Raw genomic sequence first — 22,520 nt, forward strand, 5'->3', positions numbered from 1 at the left:
GAAGGTTCCTGGTTCAAACCCGCCCCTGCCCATCTCTGTGTAACATGGAGTTGCATCAGGAAGGGCATCCGGCATAACTGGCAACCTGTGCCAAATCACCATGCAGACCCACCTGGGATCTGCTGCAGCAACCCAACTGAAAAAAACAAGGGAGCAGCTGAAGAGAAGATAGGGTGTGTGTGTGTGTGGTGTTTGGCACACTCCGTACTCTTAAGGGTGTGTTTGTCTGTGTGATTTAGCGTCACACTGGGATGGCTCGTGCAAACACCATCAAGAGTGTGAGGGACAACAGAGGAGGAGTTGGAGGTGGCCCTCTTCCAAGTCACCGTACTTGTCATGTGAAGTCACCTTGGTCCTTCTGCACCCGGCCCGGCTTGCTGACTCACACCATTAGTACTGATAATGGCACCAGCACTGGTACATACCTCCACCATTGTCCCCACCACCTTCACCGTCACCCGGCACCTTACCTGACCTTCATGCTGCCTTATCGTCACCCAGCAGGGCTGCAGGAACCACCGAATCTTCAGCACTTACCTCTATTATCAGCACCTCCGTGGTTCAAGCAGAGGGAGGACTGTGGTGAAGCTGAATCTGTCACCACTGTAGGGGAGTCAGGTAGGAGCTCCTAAATTAAAATTTTAAGCGGGGAATCAACGGGTTTTTTTCATTGTCTGTCACTTAAAATTTGCAAGACACTTTCACCAACATTTAGGTACCTTGACACTTGCAGATATTTGAGCTTAGCACTGGCACACAATCTGGCGTGCCAGAGAGTAAACTGTTCTGAACTGTGCGTGAGCTGTGCATGGCTACGTGCAAATGCGCAAAAATTTTTTTGAAATGTTCAAAATCTCTGGCAAGCATTAATTTTGTGAAGCAGTTGTGAACATTGCGCAGCCTATTAAAAAACACTGCATCACTGCGAGTCGATGCGTCTCACTGCTGAAGCTCATCTGAACAATTATCACGAGATGCTACATCCACAATAAATATAAATTATCAAACGCATAAGAAGGAATGACAGTACAACTGTTTTACGAAACCATATATATATAAAATGTATGTGTGTGTGTATTATCAAAGGTTCCAAATGCGTTCTCCACTGCACGATGCACACGAGAGAAGCTGGAGCTGCAGATAATTTCTCTGTGATTCCAGGAGTGATAAGAGATGGTTTTATCAGTGAAATTCCAAGAGCAAATGCATCATCTGCTATGAAATAATTATTTTATATAACGTGGCGTCCAGCGGCACAAAGTGCGGCATCCAGCTAGACAAAGTGCGACAAATTGCATAGCAGTGCACGCATTAAATTCATGCAGGTGTCAAGGTGGCTTAAGTGTTGTGAGAAGCAGTGGATTTATTTGTGTATTTTGCAAATATTGTGCACCGTAGTCTCGTTTGACGGTGGGCGATAAAGGGATTAAATGAAAGAGCATATGATGCAAAAACTGTACTTCCGGGGGCAGCTCCATTATCATTATTCACATTTAAACTCACTCAAACTTACTGACACAACATCTCCCAAACCTGCACTTTTTGCCACTACTTCCGTGATTGAAGCTGAAAAACAAACACAATCTATCCATGTGAAATGATGTTGTGTTTGTGTTGCACACTGGCAGGATGTCCCCAGAAGTGGTCAAATCCCACAATGTCACACGGGTTCAAATGAGACTGCACTGCCCCATTGCGCAAGTGTTGTAATGTGTGTGCAAAGGTGTGACCCCAGCTCAGAGAACAGACCAAATGGTTAAGTTTAAAGTGCTTTATTCAAAAATAGTATTCACATAAAGGACAAAAACACAGATATAGAAGAGAGTTAGTAAAGAAGTGTCAGCCTGCTATTCTCTGACAGAAAAATGACAAAAAGGAACAACTGTGACAATTTTTCCATGTTGTATTTTGGCAAAAAATCATCCCAGAATGCATTGCGTTGTCAACATCTGGGGTGACCAGTTTTGCATTGCAGCACCTGGAAAAAATGTTTATTGTGTGTGTCTGCAAGGAAGCTGTGGAAGTCCATCCAATTTTGGGAGCTTGTGTCCATGACAGTTTGGAGACAAAGTGTTGGCAGGTGACGACCGCAGACGGCTCTGTTCAGTGCAGACACAGGACTTTAAAACCATTATCGCCCCTTCGTGTTAGCAATGGTGTATTGAATGTGTCCTGACCGTCCTGTCGAACTCGTGAAACTGGGAAGTGTTGAAGCTTACGAAGCAGCTTGTCCTGAAGCGGTCGGCTCTGTTCACCAGCAGACTGGAACAAATGAAAGACCTGCAGGGTATGTGTTATTTGTTACTTAGTAGTTAGTCGAGGCTTGTTTAATCTTATTTGATGTGTTTTTAACACTCGCTTTCTGGACACTGCGCGAGTTTCAGTGCAATCGTTCCTGACTGCAAATCTTGGCAAAATCATAATAATGATAATAATAATAGTTTGCCCCCTGCGCTGGTTCGTAGCTGACTAGATATTGTGTGAATGACTGTTTGTTAGGTTGATGTTATGTCGATGTAACCTGTTCCACATTAAAGAAGACAAATTTAAGGGACCGTTGGAAGTCGTGTAAAGGGTATTTCAGGTGGCAGCAGTAGCACACCGTGTGTGTGTGTGTGTGTGTGTGTGTGTGTGTGTGTGTGTGTGTGTGTGTGTGTGTGTGTGTGTGTGTGTGTGTGTGTGTGTGTGTGTGTGTGTGTGTGTGTGTGTGCTAAAGGAGAAGCAGCTTTTTATTCAGTGTGTGTTGTGACTGGTTTTGTCCATGTTTGCCCCCCCAGCCCCCTCCTCCTCGTCCCAGCTGTGAGTCCTGGGCATGCCCAGACTTGTTCTGTGCTGTCTGGCTTTTCTAAAGAACAGTCTACAGCATTTCCTTCTGCTGGAAGCCATATGTCAACCAGTCAGCTGTCAGCATCTTCCAAACATAAAATCAGACTGCTGATTTCTGAAGCAGTTAAACCTATAAGGGTGGGCCCTGGAACGGCACCCCACACCCACCCCACTCCATCAGTACATACCAGACTGAATCACAAAGCAGATTTCGGTGCCTCATGAGCACTGAGAATGCAAACGGAGCCAACTGACAAAATAATCCAAATTAAAATGTAAATAATGTGCTTCATAAGGGTTTTATTAAACCGGATTATGGTTCCTGAACCTTCTTTTAACAAAATGTCAATTTAATAGTGAAAGTTAAGTGACTGGTGATGACTGTGAACAGCCTGTCTGTGTTATAATCACAGACTGCATATACAGTGAGGAAAATAAGTATTTGAACACCCTGTGATTTTGCAAGTTCTCCCACTTAGAAATCATGGAGGGGTCTGAAATTTTCATCTTAGGTGCATGTCCACTGTGAGAGACATAATCTAAAAAAAAAAAAAATCCAGAAATCACAATGTATGATTTTTTTTTAATAATTTATTTGTCTGTTACTGCTGCAAATAAGTATTTGAACACCTGTGAAAATCAATGTTAATATTTGGTACAGTAGCCTTTGTTTGCAATTACAGAGGTCAAACATGTCCTGTAGTTCTTGACCAAGTTTTCACACACTGCAGCAGGGATTTTGGTCCACTCCTCCATACAGATCTTCTCTAGATCTTTCAGGTTTGGAGTTTCAGCTCCCTCCAAAGATTTTCTATTGAGTTCAGGTCTGGAGACTGGCCAGGCCACTCCAGGACCTTGAAATGCTTCTTACGGAGACCCTCCTTAGTTGCCTTGGCTGTGTGTTTGGGGTCATTGTCATGCTGGAAGACCCAGCCATGACCCATCTTCAATGCTCTTACTGAAGGAAGGATGTTGTTTGCCAAAATCTCGCAGTACACAACCCCATCCATCCTCCCTTCAATACGGTGCAGTCATCCTGTCTCCTTTGCAGAAGAGCACCCCCAGAGTATGATGTTTCCACCCCCATGCTTCACAGTTGGGATGGTTTTCTTGGGGTTGTTCTCATCCTCTAAACATGGTAAGTGGAGTTGATTCCACCAGGGCCAACGTAGAGTTGCGTAATGCCACGTTCCGACTACGCCAAGATTATGCAACTCTATGTGGACTGTCAGTGTAGAGTACTGACTCAGTGTTCCACACAATTCTACACAACACTACTATATGTAAATCTACACAACACTGCGCTACTGTACACAACCCCATGCCAGGTCGAAAAATCCTTTTCATTTTTTTTTGTTTTTGTTTTTTTTTTGTACATACCTCCGTTGATAGCTTTTATTAATCCTGTTGGACTTTGCTGGCAGTGAAGCTTCAAAGCCACAGAAGAAGAAGAGGCAGGCTGGCCAAGCTTCCACGTCCACTAACTCCTGATGGACAGATCATCAGCGAGAGGACATGTCCATGTTCACTCCTCACAGATGGATCAGGGGTGCGACTGCCAGCTGCAGCTCCGCTTTTCTTTCACCTCTTCAAGTTCTCTCACGATTGTGGCACGTTAAATCAAGTCCATTAACTCCTGCTCACAGACTGATCACCAGTGAGAGGACATGTCCACGTCCACTCCTCATGGACTGATTGTGTGCTCCATCGCCGGCTGCACCTTTCTTTCACCTCCAGGTTCTCTCAAGATTGTGGCACATTGAATAAAGTCCAGTAACTCCTGCTCGCAGACTGATCACCAGTGAGAGGACATGTCCACGTTCACTTCAGACGGATCACATGCGACCGCCGGCTGTAGCTCTGTGGTACTTTCACATTCTTCTCTCACGATTGGGCCACATTAAATAAAGCCCATTAACTCCTGGAAATAATTTAGTATCAGATCTATTTGTGTGTCCAGGCAGTGCATCACGGAGACAAGCTTCTCCCTCCTGCACACAATATATTTTTTTCTCTCTGTGCACAACTCACACAGTCATTCCTGCGTGCCGGATACACAGCACAATGCAACTCTATGCAGGCCCGGTGTGAAAGGGGCTTCAGTAATCATGTATTTATTATGGATCACAAAGACTTTGGAGAGTAACAAGTAGTCACATAGTGAGGGGAAAAATAAATCCTGTTTAGAAAATGGATGCATTGATGCATCAATAACCATTTTGTAATTCCATCGCTGGCCCCTGAAATTGTGAGGTGCCTAGAGATTAACGCCCTTAAATGTTATCTGACACAAGTTGTGGATCTTGGTGTTGTTGTGCGTACAGAGGTGGGTCACAACAACATCCCTCTTCCATGATGGCAGCCTAAATCCTTGTTGAGAAGAGTTCAGTGTCCTCTCATCTCTCTGGTTTTTGGCCTGTTACCACAGCAGAACTAGCACAGCACTACTTTTTCCATTCTGACCCTGTATGCGAGTATTAACAAACAGAAAAGTTCAAACGGTCCACTTATCCGTTATACCCCCTACCAGTATTGGACTCATTGACTTTGTTTTTAACTCACACTGTCTCATGAAAATTCAGTCAGGTATATCTTATATATTATATTCCAATTCTAAGGTGGCACTATGCTAATATATAAAGGTATATCTAAAAAGGAAGAGTAAAATAGGAGAGTAGAAAAGAGTAGAGTAGAGCCACTTAGGTGCCTGGTCTGGAGAACCAGGGATGGAAAGCCTGACACTGACCTTTCAACTTTTCAGAGGGTTTGAAGATATGGAAGTACTGTAGTAGCATAAACCACTTTATAACGTTAAAACTGAGCCATCAACTGGTTCATAGTCCTTTTACATCGATTCAGGGGTCCATGTATCAGTGCAGTTTTAACTATTACTTTAAAGTGCAACAGACGTGGTTTTTTTATGCTTCATATAACAAGATTGTATATAATATGTCCCAAGTTCCAAATAATACACTAAACGTGCTATAAACAGATAATTTGGTGATTTTATAAGATTTAAGATTTCCCGCAAAAACTCCGCCTTCTGACTTCCTATTAAAGTAGCAAGGTGCATGTGACATCACTCCAGGAAGGCTTCGCTTTGCTCCCAGTTGAAAGCACAGACACTGTGGTTCTGAGGCTGACGAGAAAAGGTGTTATTTAACGTGAAAATGTAGGTGCATTGTGGCAGAGTGGACAAATGACAGAGACGACAGACAAAATCTCAATGTTCTGCCTCTCTAAACAACCCAAATTTACACCAAAAGTGGGAAAATGTGTGCAGCTACAAAATGGATCTATATTTGGAGCATGCATTTTTCCAAGGATTGCTTTGTAGGACCTACGGTTTGGCACGGTTATGAATTCTATGAATGATTGGTAGGGGTCCAAGCCCCAAAGGGGTGAAGACCCTGACTGTAATTGTGCAGATTTTTCTTCTTGTTCTTTGTCTCCCCTAAAAGCAGTGATGCCGGTAACACGTTACAACACACTTCAAGCTTTGAGTCAGACTAATCAGACATTTGGGTGAAAAAATAAGTATTTCAATTGAATTATTTCAGCATTTGGATCTAATGCAAAATTTTGTCAGAATTACAAAAATGCAATCAGAAATGCAAAATCAGTTTTAGTTTTAAAGTTATCTTACATTTATTCTCACAAAGTCACTCTGCAACATAAATTTAGAAAATGCAATTATTACAAAATAACCTTTAAGTGAAAGTGTTGAAAATGGGTTTACTCTTGCAACTTGATTTAAAGCTATACCTGCAGCTCCAGATGCTTAGAAAAATTGACAGAGACAGACGCTGTATGATCAGTTTTCAGCCACAAAATGTTGAACTGAAAATGAAAAATTTCACTTGTAAAAAAAAAAAAAAAAAAAATTCACACTCACAATATGAAATATTGTGCTTCACTAGTATAAACTGTTTGTAGCAAATATAATTGGCTTGATTAAGTTTGATTTTGGTGATGATAGGATGAAAATTGTAAGAGTAGTAATTTTTTTTTACAACACCATGTATTTTTTTCACACATTCAAAGTTTTAGGGATTACTCATATTAAATTTTTCTTTCTAATCACATGATAGTAACTAATGTTATTATATGTTATTCAAATGTGCATTAAATTCTGAAATTACTGATATATAATACATGCTCTTTCTCTTAATATTACTGCTCTTACAATTAAAGCTGAAATGTGGCGACAAAAACAAAACTATCTACGCTTCCGGCATGCTTCAAACAAAACGCACGCTGTGAGTTCTTCTTCGACTTCGATTAGAAGAAAGAAAACATTTTCTTACCATAAGATGTTATACGCAAACAAAATTGTCAGACACCCTCTGCTAGAAAAATCATTCTGAGTCCCAGAAATTTAAATATAAATTGCTAAAAATATTAGTATACATAGACCACAATACCAACACCTAACCACAGTTGTTTTTAGTAACATTCCAGGTTTGTTTTTCAACATATATTGTATGTGAAACAGTCAAAATTTTTGTCACCAAAAATTCCTAATTTTTGCACGTTTCTGAGCTAAAACCATTAAAATACCCAGTGAAGGGCTGATTTTAGGCTATTGGGGATGTCTTCAACAAAAAGTAGACAATTTTTACTATGGGAAAGACACTTTCTAGTACAGATCATGTGGCAGCTACAGGATTTTTTTCAGAGAAATGTCACACTTTTCATACCCAGACCTTGAAGTCTGTCTTACTCTAATCTGACCGCTTTTTTCAGTAATGACTAATCTAACGTGTTAATCTTTCAAAATCAGTAGTCAGATTAAAGTTACTTCTCCAGGTTACTGTGCGTCACTATTATTTTTATATTGCTGCTCGATTGCAGCATTAAAACCGGTGTCACTGCCCCGTGGGCAGGCGGAGTTCGGTGTTTGGTTGAACTGCCCGCCTCGCCCACTTTCAGCGAGCTGCAAACTTTTCATCTGCGGTTTTGCGCTGAAGCTTTGAGTTGAAAAGACAGTTGTTGTTTCTCAAAGAGCGGTGACGGCAGTGCACCTACACTGAGCCTTACACAGACATTTTTACGCTTTTTATTTCATTCAATCTCTGTGCCACTCTGAGTGACCTCACTACAAACAGCTGAAGCCCCGCAATGCATAACAACAAATTACTTGTGGTGTAGCTTCCCCAAGGTACCCACTACTTATCAAAAAAAAATTGCACTGAGAAACCACATAGTGGCGCTATACTAACCCCATTTAACATTTGGCTAATTACTGCTGAACCTTAACACACAATCAAAGTTTTATGACATCTAAGTTGGCTCCACTCCTCCAGCCAATGCAAAGGAGTCGGTATCGGGTTATTTGGTCACATGACTTTTAGTCAGGATTCTGACATTTTGCTGATTGGCTGAGACACACCGCTCTCTGATTAGCTGCAGCCTTTGTTTACATCGTAGCACTTGTACCACAGTCTCTGGAGGAGTGGAACCAACTTACATTTTCGGCGGTTACACCACAGCCAATCACAGAGCGTGGCGTGATAGCCAATAGCAGCCGACGTATCAGATGGACCAATCATAGCCATGTTTTCAAAAACACGCTACCAGTCTCTTTGTATAAGAGGCTGTGGTACCAGTGCTATATGACATCTACATTCTTTTCAGTGCCCTGCAGCTGACACGCCCACTTTTGGATGGAACATTAACAGCCATTTTGAAATGTTTGTGGGTTTTTGTTTTTTTTTTTCGCTACTCCTCCGACAGTTTTGCCCAATCATCACAAAATGTGGCATGTACAATGCTTGAACCGAGACACACAAAAGGTATCGCGTAGATGTTCCAGCTTTTTACTGTTTTGCAACAATTCCTGAGTACAGCTGAGTGGGTGTGGCTTATATCATTAAATCTGTTGTAGCTCATGAATGAATAGCTCTTATAGCTCTTTAAATTAATTAAATAAATCATCATAAATTGTAAATTCATGTAAATTTAATTCCTTAATTTTTTTATTTACTTTAATAGCACATGTACCTAGATGTTGAAAACATAAAAGGTTCATTCAGTAGTTCAGCACAATTGGCCCCAAAATGGCGCCTTGTTCTTAGTTGTCGCTATTCTCTGCATGAAGGGACTCTAGTCCAGCCTACCCGTCAGTGGCTGCAGACACGGCGTTTCATCTGCCTTGTTTCAGTCCTCCCAGCTGTGTTACTAGCCTTTGGCTGGGGAAGTGATCTGCAGCGGAGGCGATGGTCTAGTGGTTAAAGCTTGAGACCAGAGGATCCTCGGTTCAAATCCCAGCTTACCCGGAAAATCACTAAGGGCCCTTGGGTCCTGAATCTCCTAGCTGCTCCCAGTGTGTAACGAGTACCTTGTATGGCAGCACCCTCGCATCAGGGTGAATGTGAAGCATTATTGTAAAGCACTTTGAACATCTGATGCAGATGGAAAAGCGCTATATAAATGCAGTCCATTTATCTTCAATAGACTGGCAGCCTGTCAAGGAGAAGTCTTTCCAAGTCCACTGAGCTACACAGTTTTTAAGATTTTGCCTCTTTACACCACCATAGTAAAGCAATGCACCTTTGCTTTTTATTGATTTTCTTTCAATTGTACTCAATCACATATTCTTGCAAACAGTCTCTGAACTCATTTTTCTATGGATTTTATTCCAGTATTTTGTCTCACTGATTTCTTATCAAACAGATCCCAGGGGTCTTGATTAAAGGAACCCTATTCAGCAAGTTTTCATCTTCCACTGATTAAGATTAAATGTCTTTGTTCTGGCTCTTTACTATAATTTATTCCATTTTTTTCTGATCTTTTTTCTTTTGCATTGTTTAACAGCGCATGCAAGTTTGTAATTTTCTTGTAGAAATTGGAGTAACTGGCCATCAATCTGCTTCTCTGAGGGTTAACAAATACACTGCATGTTTGGTTTCCAAATTCCAGCCCTGTCCAGTCACGTTTGTTGGTGTTGGGTGTTTTTGCAGCTTCAGACAGTGGGGACAACCAGGATGCTTTGAGGCAGCAGAGGCCTCCACTAGACCTACTGCTGCCAATTGAACGCCCATCTTGGTATTCACGACAGCTCAGAGGAGAGGAGGACCAGGATGTCCAGGTCAGGAGAGTTGGCACCCAGCTGAGGACTATTGGGGATAAATTTAACTCCACAATCCTCAATGAAGTGGTGAGATAAGCTTTTTAGCTCAGCCCAAATTTCCTGCCTATGTATGTGATGTAGATCTCTTCACTGTTCCACTTGGTTTGTAGGAACTAAAGAAGGTCCAGCTCTCAGTCAGATAATGTGACTCTGCCAAAGGTCTCTTATATTACATGGGTGTGAATCCAGCAGAAAAACTGTATTTTATCATGAAATGGAGAGTGTGATGTGCAAATAAGTTGTACTGTTCAACTAGAACAGGCTTTTAGTGCGATGGCAGCCTTACATTTTTTACATACATTTGTTATATTGTAGCTGAGGGCCCTTCACAATAAAAGTAGTACACATGGTCCAAAACTGGTTATTTTAAAAAATATGTATTTTTCTTGTTTTAGATATAAGTAGAACAAAGCACGTATTAATTAAACAGTCATGTAATGTAAAATAAATGAATAAAAAAAAATCAAAAGTAGATTGCAAAGAAAACATTGATCAAAATTTATAAAAGTGAACAAACAGCAGGAATTTGTAAGACTTGTCCATTTATATACACACTGGTAGAGGGTCCCAGAGATTATCAAAATATTTTAATCTATCATTGTGGTATCTGATTCTTTCAAGATATAGTACAGTCCCCGTTTCAATGAGCCTTGGTGCAGAGTCGTTTTTCCACATATGCAGAATCAATTTTTTTGCAACAGCTGTACGAAAGGGACCTGTCACACAGCACTACCAAAGGACACCGAAGCCACAATGAAACAAGAAATCTGGATTTACGGTGCCTTTCAGAGGCATCGTTTAAATGTCATCCAGCTTCGTTCCCGTATTTCAAACTGTTGAAAAATGTGAACGAATTCCGACGACAACCTCAATTCATCTGTATTTCGTTTTGATTTCTGTCTTGATGGTTCCTTGTCATTTGCATAGTTCCCGTACTGTCATTGTTCCATCTGACTGTCGTCCAACTTTGTCCGACCTCCTGCACGAATGAGGACGACATCTAAACAGATCAATAAATAAAGCTCAGACGAGCTGAATGAAACATCCTTCTGTCACTGATGCTCGTCCATGTGTGGGAAGAAAAGCAACATTTTATACAAAAACAATAGTGGCAAGAACGTTTAACTATTTACGCACATTCCAGCTGTTTGTGGCTGGCCTGTGTGTGCACACGTTGCTGTGAATGCAAACAGCATCTCTCACCTGTTATCAAGACAACCAGATTCTGCACCTGCAGGTACAGGATCTTTACATATGGACAGGTTGGCTGCGCTCGGTCTCATACCTGTTGTCGGTCACGTCATCGTGAAGATTTTGTTTAAAGCATCAAGGTTGACGTTCGCTTCGTTTTTCTTTTGTTAGTTTTAGTTTTGAAGGTGACAGCTTCATACAAGACCAGAGAGTTGGCCCAAGCCTTCCCTCAGACATCTTAGATATGTTACAGAGTGCTGATGTTGATGAACCAAACTTATGAGCCCTGCTTCTACAGTAATACAGGTGATGTAATGTCTTAAGCTGTACTGGTTTATGTTCGACATTTACTGAACAATCATTTATGTTTGCCAGACATTGTTCCCAAATTCCCTCATCTATCTCCTGATTCAGCTTGCTGGCCCGTGCCTGTCTGAGAGCAGGGGAATCCATAGATGTATGCTTCAGTAAAGTCTGATGGAAATAAGAGAGTGCTCCACAGTTGAGAGGGTCAAATCTATTGATGGTGTTGAGGGTCTCATGGCAAGGCTTGATTTGGTAACAGGGTATGTGCTTTCTGGTAAACTCACGTATTTCAAGATGTTTGAACAGATTGGACACGGGGATGCTGTACAAACTCTAAACCTGATCAAAAGAAGCAACACTAACATTTACTTATAGTGCATTTAAGTCACTAATGCCTCTCTGCTGCCACATCAAAACAACGGGGTAAAGGCATGACTATTGCATTTTGGGCTGTCTATATACTTAAGTAACAGGTGCTTTCATGTATCGTCTGATATAACTCCATATTTTCAGAGTATTGCCTAAAATAGTACTGCCAGAATAGGCTGGATTATTTTCTTTAGTATGGCTATTTAACGGGGCTTGGAGTGAGATATTTCTGCAAAAGGAACGTTCCACCTTTAACCATGCTGGGCAGTCATCTGAATCAGCTGTGGGACCTTTCTTCCACCACACACTGATGGACAATTGAATGGCCCAAAGATAGAGTTTAAAAACTTCTGTCCTTCCTTCCATCTTTTTGCTCTGTATGCACCACTCTGCATTTAATCATTAGTGATCGATCTCTGCTCCCCTCCACAGCATGTCTTTTTCCTGATTCTCTCCCCTCAGCCCCAACCAGTCCCAGCAGAAGACTGCCCCTCCCTGAGCCTGGTTCTGCTGGAGGTTGGAGATTTGATTTGATCTTTGATAAATGCTTTTTGGCTATGCACAGTTTTGTAGCTCCATATGGAGGATGTGATTGAGTCTAACTGCTTAAAGTACACTTGTATAAAAATGGGAGCCTTGAATGAGAAAAATAAATTGAGGCAAGACAACCATCTTAGTTGCATTGACCCTTCCAACAAAGGAGATAGAGGGATTTCCAAAAGTCAATATTCTGTTTAAGTTTATCAATCCGCTTTTGCCATACTGGTGGTTGGCTCTCACTGCGGTATTGTATCACTTCCTGTTCCGGAGCACAGCGGTGTTTTTCTGTATCTGTTAGCTGTTTAATCTGCGCAGTTAGATTGATCTAGTTATCTAGATTATGATTTGTTTCCCAGTGTAATCTTTATGTGCCTTAACTAAAGCACTCCTTCTGCTGAATCACCTCTAAATTATTTACACATTACTCACTTTGCGTGTTTTTAGGAATCCGCTAGGTTAGCGTAGCTACTAGCTCTTAGCCGATTTAGCATGGTGGCTTCTCCTGTCTCTCCCGCACTTTTCTGCTCTGGGTGTGAAATGTTTAGTTATTCCTCGGCCTCCTTTAGCAGTAACGGTACTTGTAATAAGTGTAGCTTATTCGTAGCTTTGGAGGCCAGGCTGGGCGAATTGGAGACTCGGCTCCGCACCGTGGAAAATTCTACAGCTAGCCAGGCCCCTGTAGTCGGTGCGGACCAAGGTAGCTTAGCCGCCATTAGTTACCCCCTGGCAGATCCCGAGCAGCCGGGAAAGCAGGCTGACTGGGTGACTGTGAGGAGGAAGCGTAGCCCTAAACAGAAGCCCCGTGTACACCGCCAACCCGTTCACATCTCTAACCGTTTTTCCCCACTCGACGACACACCCACCGAGGATCAAACTCTGGTTATTGGCGACTCTGTTTTGCGAAATGTGAAGTTAGCGACACCAGCAACCATAGTCAATTGTCTTCCGGGGGCCAGAGCAGGCGACATTGAAGGAAATTTGAAACTGCTGGCTAAGGCTAAGCGTAAATTTGGTATGATTGTAATTCACGTCGGCAGTAATGACACCCGGTTACGCCAATCGGAGGTCAGTAAAATTAACATTAAATCGGTGTGTAACTTTGCAAAAACAATGTCGGACTCTGTAGTTTTCTCTGGGCCCCTCCCCAATCAGACCGGGAGTGACATGTTTAGCCGCATGTTCTCCTTGAATTGCTGGCTGTCTGAGTGGTGTCCAAAAAATGAGGTGGGCTTCATAGATAATTGGCAAAGCTTCTGGGGAAAACCTGGTCTTGTTAGGAGAGACGGCATCCATCCCACTTTGGATGGAGCAGCTCTCATTTCTAGAAATCTGGCCAATTTTCTTAAATCCTCCAAACCGTGACTATCCAGGGTTTGGACCAGGAAGCAGAATTGTAGTCTTATACACCTCTCTGCAGCTTCTCTCCCCCTGCCATCCCCTCATTACCCCATCCCCGTAGAGACGGTGCCTGCTCCCAGACTACCAATAACCAGCAAAAATCTATTTAAGCATAAAAATTCAAAAAGAAAAAATAATATAGCACCTTCAACTGCACCACAGACTAAAACAGTTAAATGTGGTCTATTAAACATTAGGTCTCTCTCTTCTAAGTCCCTGTTGGTAAATGATATAATAATTGATCAACATATTGATTTATTCTGCCTTACAGAAACCTGGTTACAGCAGGATGAATATGTTAGTTTAAATGAGTCAACACCCCCGAGTCACACTAACTGTCAGAATGCTCGTAGCACGGGCCGGGGCGGAGGATTAGCAGCAATCTTCCATTCCAGCTTATTAATTAATCAAAAACCCAGACAGAGCTTTAATTCATTTGAAAGCTTGACTCTTAGTCTTGTCCATCCAAATTGGAAGTCCCAAAAACCAGTTTTATTTGTTATTATCTATCGTCCTCCTGGTCGTTACTGTGAGTTTCTCTGTGAATTTTCAGACCTTTTGTCTGACTTAGTGCTTAGCTCAGATAAGATCATTATAGTGGGCGATTTTAACATCCACACAGATGCTGAGAATGACAGCCTCAACACTGCATTTAATCTTTTATTAGACTATTGGCTCTGCTCAAAAAGTAAATGAGTCCACCCACCACTTTAATCATATCTTAGATCTTGTTCTGACTTATGGTATGGAAATAGAAGACTTAACAGTATTCCCTGAAAACTCCCTTCTGTCTGATCATTTCTTAATAACATTTACATTTACTCTGATGGACTACCCAGCAGTGGGGAATAAGTTTCATTACACTAGAAGTCTTTCAGAAAGCGCTGTAACTAGGTTTAAGGATATGATTCCTTCTTTATGTTCTCTAATGCCATATACCAACACAGTGCAGAGTAGCTACCTAAACTCTGTAAGTGAGATAGAGTATCTCGTCAATAGTTTTACATCCTCAATGAAGACAACTTTGGATGCTTTAGCTCCTCTAAAAAAGAGAGCTTTAAATCAGAAGTGCCTGACTCTGTGGTATAACTCACAAACTCGTAGCTTAAAGCAGATAACCCGTAAGTTGGAGAGGAAATGGCGTCTCACTAATTTAGAAGATCTTCACTTAGCCTGGAAAAAGAGTCTGTTGCTCTATAAAAAAGCCCTCCGTAAAGCTAGGACATCTTTCTACTCATCACTAATTGAAGAAAATAAGAACAACCCCAGGTTTCTTTTCAGCACTGTAGCCAGGTTGACAAAGAGTCAGAGGTCTATTGAGCTGAGTATTCCATTAACTTTAACTAGTAATGACTTCATGACTTTCTTTGCTAACAAAATTTTAACTATTAGAGAAAAAATTACTCATAACCATCCCAAAGACGTATCGTTATCTTTGGCTGCTTTCAGTGATGCCGGTATTTGGTTAGACTCTTTCGCTCCGATTGTTCTGTCTGAGATATTTTCATTAGTTACTTCATCCAAACCATCAACATGTTTATTAGACCCCATTCCTACCAGGCTGCTCAAGGAAGCCCTACCATTATTTAATGCTTCGATCTTAAATATGATCAATCTATCTTTGTTAGTTGGCTATGTACCACAGGCTTTTAAGGTGGCAGTAATTAAACCATTACTTAAAGCCATCACTTGACCCAGCTATCTTAGCTAATTATAGGCCAATCTCCAACCTTCCTTTTCTCTCAAAAATTCTTGAAAGGGTAGTTGTAAAACAGCTAACTGATCATCTGCAGAGGAATGGTCTATTTGAAGAGTTTCAGTCAGGTTTTAGAATTCATCATAGTACAGAAACAGCATTAGTGAAGGTTACAAATGATCTTCTTATGGCCTCGGACAGTGGACTCATCTCTGTGCTTGTTCTGTTAGACCTCAGTGCTGCTTTTGATACTGTTGACCATAAAATTTTATTACAGAGATTAGAGCATGCCATAGGTATTAAAGGCACTGCGCTGCGGTGGTTTGAATAATATTTGTCTAATAGATTACAATTTGTTCATGTAAATGGGGAATCTTCTTCACAGACTAAAGTTAATTATGGAGTTCCACAAGGTTCTGTGCTAGGACCAATTTTATTCACTTTATACATGCTTCCCTTAGGCAGTATTATTAGACGGTATTGCTTAAATTTTCATTGTTACGCAGATGATACCCAGCTTTATCTATCCATGAAGCCAGAGGACACACACCAATTAGCTAAACTGCAGGATTGTCTTACAGACATAAAGACATGGATGACCTCTAATTTCCTGCTTTTAAACTCAGATAAAACTGAAGTTATTGTACTTGGCCCCACAAATCTTAGAAACATGGTGTCTAACCAGATCCTTACTCTGGATGGCATTACCCTGACCTCTAGTAATACTGTGAGAAATCTTGGAGTCATTTTTGATCAGGATATGTCATTCAAAGCGCATATTAAACAAATATGTAGGACTGCTTTTTTGCATTTACGCAATATCTCTAAAATCAGAAAGGTCTTGTCTCAGAGTGATGCTGAAAAACTAATTCATGCATTTATTTCCTCTAGGCTGGACTATTGTAATTCATTATTATCAGGTTGTCCTAAAAGTTCCCTAAAAAGCCTTCAGTTAATTCAAAATGCTGCAGCTAGAGTACTGACGGGGACTAGAAGGAGAGAGCATATCTCACCCATATTGGCCTCTCTTCATTGGCTTCCTGTTAATTCTAGAATAGAATTTAAAATTCTTCTTCTTACTTATAAGGTTTTGAATAATCAGGTCCCATCTTATCTTAGGGACCTCGTAGTACCATATCACCCCAATAGAGCGCTTCGCTCTCAGACTGCAGGCTTACTTGTAGTTCCTAGGGTTTGTAAGAGTAGAATGGGAGGCAGAGCCTTCAGCTTTCAGGCTCCTCTCCTGTGGAACCAGCTCCCAATTCAGATCAGGGAGACAGACACCCTCTCTACTTTTAAGATTAGGCTTAAAACTTTCCTTTTTGCTAAAGCTTATAGTTAGGGCTGGATCAGGTGACCCTGAACCATCCCTTAGTTATGCTGCTATAGACGTAGACTGCTGGGGGGTTCCCATGATGCATTGTTTCTTTCTCTTTTTGCTCTGTATGCACCACTCTGCATTTAATCATTAGTGATTGATCTCTGCTCCCCTCCACAGCATGTTTTTTTCTTGGTTCTCTCCCTCAGCCCCAACCAGTCCCAGCAGAAGACTGCCCCTCCCTGAGCCTGGTTCTGCTGGAGGTTTCTTCCTGTTAAAAGGGAAATTGTTTATCAGCTGGAGATGTTCCAACTTGTCCTTAAGGCTTCCAGCAGAGGTGTTTTTCCTGTGACGGAGCGTCGCGGCGGCTGCGAGCCAACGCTGCAATCCGCCCGCACGTCTTTCATTAAAAAAAATCTCCTTTAACAGTGGAATATCCGGATAAAATGCTGAAACCGACTTCTTCTGAAACTTCTCTGTTCTCTCACGACATCCTGGATCAACAGAGCCTGAAATGTGGAGGTTTTAAGCTTGAAACAGGCTGATGACGCCGCCTGAGTGCGCTGCGCGACGTCTCGCACCGTGAAAAGTACTTAAAGCGACAGAATCACCTCAAAATCTCTCATCAGCTGTTAAAATTTTCACTGAAAACCAGCTTAATTTTTCGAACCATGTCCACTTCGATGTGTCTCACAGGTTTAGAAAAAATTTTGATCAAACAAAGCACCAGTCTCTCAGCAACTTCTCAGACAAAGGAATTCCGACGAGGGGCTGGACGACTCCTCCCACAAGGAGTGCTCACAGGCAAATGACGTCACCGACGGGCGTGGAAAAACTCACGCATGTGCACGAGGGTTCAAGCATGTCTGACGTAAAAACATATGAATGAAATCCATATAGTTTTTGAAAAAAATAAAAAGGACCTATACTTTACGGACAGACCTCGTACATTCGTGCAGCCTCTCCCCTCCACACGGAGGCCAAACACAGTTAATTTAAATTTATTACATACACCAAGGATGTAATAAAATCATCAGTGTTTTATTTATTGGTCTGTCTGTGTGGATTATGTCAAAACTACTGCACAGATTTTGATAAATTTTCACCACAGATAGATATTAGAACATGGAAGACTCCATTAAATTTTGGAGGAAATACGGATTCTGGATCAAGATTTCACTTTATATAGGCTTTGAAGGATTATGTCAAAACTACTCCATGGATTCTCACCTAATTTGCACCACAGATAGATTAGGGCATGGAAGACACCACTGAATTTTGGGAGTGATCTGGAGCCGGTGTCACTGACCAGTCAGTCCCCCTAAAAATCGGTCCCCCTGATGACGCGGTTCATGGATTAACACCTTGTTTCTGCTTCAAACTGCCTCCAGTCATCATCTATCTCAGCGACAGAAGCTTTTGTACAATCATTTCCACATAAATTCAGCATTATTTAATCATAAAAGGCCGCAGAAGCTATCAGAGTGCCGCAGCTAAACGAGCAGCTGGCTGATGCGTGCACTGCACGTCGGACATTTCAAAGCGTCACGGAATTTTGCTGAGTTTCTGCTTAAAACTGACTTTAGAATTATTTAAGAGGTTTGACCTTTATCATCTGAGTCCCATTAATCCATTTGATTGCTTTGGATGAAGAGACTCCTCTCAGACGTGCTGCTGTGGTCTGAAATGACGCATGTGCAGATGCAAAAGGCAGATTGATTTTTAGGGGTGGACCGTCCGGTCTGCGACACCGGATTTGCTGATGTCAGAAATCTCTGATTGCTCTTTTAACATTCCCATTCCCTCTGTGTTGTCAGTAAGCCTTACTGACAACACAGCACACTGCTGGCTGCCGTTACACTATGAGACCTCAGTGGGGACAATAAAAAGCCCAGATGAAGCAAAAAAAAAAAAGCATGTTTTTCAGCATCATATGACAAAAATCCAGTATGTTTCTGCTTTGACAGTCATGTCTGTTATTCACTGTGTTTCTGTCAGCATGCTGCTGCCAATTGGCAGGACTGGAGAGACGTATACCGAGGCCTCCTCGACTTCATCACACAGACTTTGAACGCCTTCTGGAGGATCACGTAGACGGCCCCTGACCTGGAGTTAATGGCTGCCATGGCAGCATTTTTCTCTTCAGGACAAGAGCGTTGGCTATTTTACTGTTGATGGTAAATGGGACAAATCAGCTGATTGCTGACGGTTTTTTAATTTATTTTTTTAACTTAAAATACTCTAACCAAACATTGGTGGGAGAGTGTTGACCCTCTGTAGGCTGGATGCTGCCCGTCAGACTCCAGCTGACTGGCTACAAGCTTTCTAGTTTGCAAATTGTGTGTCTTTTTTAAAGTTGTCTTCAAATATGATAAAGGATTAGGGGTGAAAAAAAAATTATATATTTTTTTTTAACTTTGTGATATTTGTCTATCTTCTGCTGTAAGTCAGCGTTCAGTGTAGCAGGTGCAGTCGGTCTGTGTGTGTTTGTTTGCTTCACTCAGTATGACTGAGTGTCAGAACTGGATCAAATTAATCCATTTTTACTTTGATATTAAAGCTCATTTTGTTGGAGGTACTGTAATTCCCCTGTTTTCAAATTGTGTATAATGTGTGTTCCTTCTTCTGATTGGCTGAACATTTTATAAACATCACTTTAAACCACAGCTATTTGACAACCCTGGGTTGTTAAAATTAATATTTCTTTATGGTTTTAAAGGGGAACTTCAACATTTTTCAGCCTGGACTCTGTTTTTGTAAGTTGAGGTGTTTGTCTGTTTTCTCAATATAAAAATGGATTTTTTTTTTTTTGCTCAGTATTCATTTGGAACAGAGTCGCCACCACGAGCCAACTGGCAAAATAAAGTAATGGCACAGGCCAAGCTAAAAACACTCATGGTAAACCGCTTCTTGTCGCCACTGGAACAAGATCTGAACAGTTAGTTTACTTTCATACTGTAACACTGTGGATGGATTAAAAAACGGCTAAGAGAATATTTAGATCAAAATTGTGCAAATGGTGATACAAGCACCAAAGTTGGCACAAATATTCCTTAGACATTACTCTTTTGAACAAACCGACTGGCCACTTGAAGTTTGAATAGGCAGCCAGGTAGGGGGTCAATTGAAGAATTACACAGGGGTCAAAATTAAACAATGAGGTGAAGTAAAGTCTGATGGAAATAAGAGAGTGCTCCACTCCAATTAAACAAAAAAAATGAGGTGGGCTTCATAGATAATTGGCAAAGCTTCTGGGGAAAACCTGGTCTTGTTAGGAGAGACGGCATCCATCCCACTTTGGATGGAGCAGCTCTCATTTCTAGAAATCTGGCCAATTTTATTAAACCCTCCAAACCGTGACTATCCAGGGTTGGGACCAGGAAGCAGAGTTGTAGTCTTACACACCTCTCTGCAGCTTCTCTCCCCCTGCCATCCCCTCATTACCCCATCCCCGTAGAGACGGTGCCTGCTCCCAGACCACCAACAACCAGTAAAAATCTATTTAAGCATAAAAATTCAAAAAGAAAAAATAATATAGCACCTTCAACTGCACCACAGACTAAAACAGTTAAATGTGGTCTATTAAACATTAGGTCTCTCTCTTCTAAGTCCCCGTTAGTAAATGATATAATAATTGATCAACATATTGATTTATTCTGCCTTACAGAAACCTGGTTACAGCAGGATGAATATGTTAGTTTAAATGAGTCAACACCCCCGAGTCACACTAACTGCCAGAATGCTCGTAGCATGGGCCGAGGCGGAGGATTAGCAGCAATCTTCCACTCCAGCTTATTAATTAATCAAAAACCCAGACAGCGCTTTAATTCATTTGAAAGCTTGACTCTTAGTCTTGTCCATCCAAATTGGAAGTCCCAAAAACCAGTTTTATTTGTTGTTATCTATCATCCACCTGGTTGTTACTGTGAGTTTCTCTGTGAATTCTCAGACCTTTTGTCTGACTTGGTGCTTAGCTCAGATAAGATAATTATAGTGGGCGATTTTAACATCCACATAGATACTGAGAATGACAGCCTCAACACTGCATTTAATCTATTATTAGACTCAATTGGCTTTGCTCAAAATGTAAATGAGTCCACCCACCACTTTAATCATACTTTAGATCTTGTTTTGACTTAAGTCTTCCATTTCCATACCATAACAGTAGTCCCTGAAAACCCCCTTCTGTCTATCATTTCTTAATAACATTTACTTTAATGGACTACCCAGCAGTGGGGAATAAGTTTCATTACAGTAGAAGTCTTTCGGAAAGCGCTGTAACTAGGTTTAAGGATATGATTCCTTCTTTATGTTCTCCAATGCCATATACCAACACAGTGCAGAGTAGCTACCCAAACTCTGTGAGTGAAATAGATTATCTCATCAATAGTTTTACATCCTCATTGAGCACAACTTTGGATGCTGTAGCTCCTCTGAAAAACAGAGCTTTAAATCAGAAGTGCCTGACTCCGTTGTATTAAAGGCACTGCGCTGCGGTGGTTTGAATCATATAGGACTGCTTTTTTGCATTTGCGCAATATCTCTAAAATTAGAAAGGTCTTGTCTCAGAGTGATGCTGAAAAACTAATTCATGCATTTATTTCCTCTAGGCTGGACTATTGTAATTCATTATTATCAGGTTGTCCTAAAAGTTCCCTGAAAAGCTTTCAGTTAATTCAAAATGCTGCAGCTAGAGTGCTAACAGGGACTAGAAGAAGAGAGCATATCTCACCCATATTGGCCTCTCTTCATTGGCTTCCTGTTAATTCTAGAATAGAATTTAAAATTCTTCTTCTTACTTATAAGGTTTTGAATAATCAGGTCCCATCTTATCTTAGGGACCTCATAGTACCATATCACCCCAATAGAGCACTTCACTCTCAAACTGCAGGCTTACTTGTAGTTCCTAGGGTTTTTAAGAGTAGAATTGGAGGCAGAGCCTTCAGCTTTCAGGCTCCTCTCCTGTGGAACCAGCTCCCAATTCGGATCAGGAAGACAGACACCCTCTCTACTTTTAAGATTAGGCTTAAAACTTTCCTTTTTGCTAAAGCTTATAGTTAGGGCTGGATCAGGTGACCCTGAACCATCCCTTAGTTATGCTGCTATAGACTTAGACTGCTGGGGGGTTCCCATGATGCACTGAGTGTTTCTTTCTCTTTTTGCTCTGTATGCACCACTCTGCATTTAATCATTAGTGATTGATCTCTGCTCTCTTCCACAGCATGTCTTTTTGCTGGTTCTCTCCCTCAGCCCCAACCAGTCCCAGCAGAAGACTGCCCCTCCCTGAGCCTGGTTCTGCTGGAGGTTTCTTCCTGTTAAAAGGGAGTTTTTCCTTCCCACTGTTGCCAAGTGCTTGCTCACAGGGGGTCGTTTTGACCGTTCGGGTTTTTCTATAATTATTGTAGAACTAATTATTGTATAATTATTAATGGCTTTTGCCTTACAATATAAAGCGCCTTGGGGCAACTGTTGTGATTTGGCGCTATATAAATAAAATTTATTTGATATGTCACATGTCATAGAATCCAGTGAACCTTGACCTTGTTTGACCTTTACTTTGGAGATCAAACATTCAACACAATCAAAATTATTCCATTTATTCATCCTATTAGCTCAACCAATAATTTGCATCACTTTTTTTTTTTTTACCAAAATTGAAGGAACTTTAACTTTTGACCCCTGTACAAACTGAAACTGACCTTTGTCACCATTTTTGCTGTTTTTACCCCATAACTCCTGATCAT

The 22,520-nt window shown here is 41.3% G+C and overlaps 1 protein-coding gene across 1 annotated transcript; it reads left to right on the forward strand.

Moving 5' to 3' along the window:
- Positions 1 to 244: 244 nt before the first annotated feature.
- On the forward strand, positions 245 to 19,797 carry bbc3 (BCL2 binding component 3). Its single transcript, XM_034168970.1, has 3 exons — positions 245 to 618; positions 9,789 to 9,985; positions 18,775 to 19,797. The coding sequence occupies exons 1-3, from the start codon at positions 252 to 254 to the stop codon at positions 18,868 to 18,870; spliced, it is 660 nt and encodes a 219-aa protein (XP_034024861.1). The 5' UTR covers positions 245 to 251; the 3' UTR covers positions 18,871 to 19,797.
- The last annotated feature ends 2,723 nt before the right edge of the window (positions 19,798 to 22,520 follow it).

This window comes from Thalassophryne amazonica, chromosome 4 (assembly GCF_902500255.1).
Source record: "Thalassophryne amazonica chromosome 4, fThaAma1.1, whole genome shotgun sequence".
Classification (NCBI taxonomy): Eukaryota; Metazoa; Chordata; class Actinopteri; order Batrachoidiformes; family Batrachoididae; genus Thalassophryne; species Thalassophryne amazonica.

Bases quoted from the DNA above. Each gene is read 5' to 3' on its own strand.
- bbc3 (XM_034168970.1), top strand. From the start codon at position 252: ATGGCTCGTGCAAACACCATCAAGAGTGTGAGGGACAACAGAGGAGGA. The intron at 619-9,788 runs GTAGGAGCTCCT...GTGTTTTTGCAG, and splicing joins CACCACTGTAGGGGAGTCAG to CTTCAGACAGTGGGGACAAC. The intron at 9,986-18,774 runs GTGAGATAAGCT...TGTTTCTGTCAG, and splicing joins CCACAATCCTCAATGAAGTG to CATGCTGCTGCCAATTGGCA.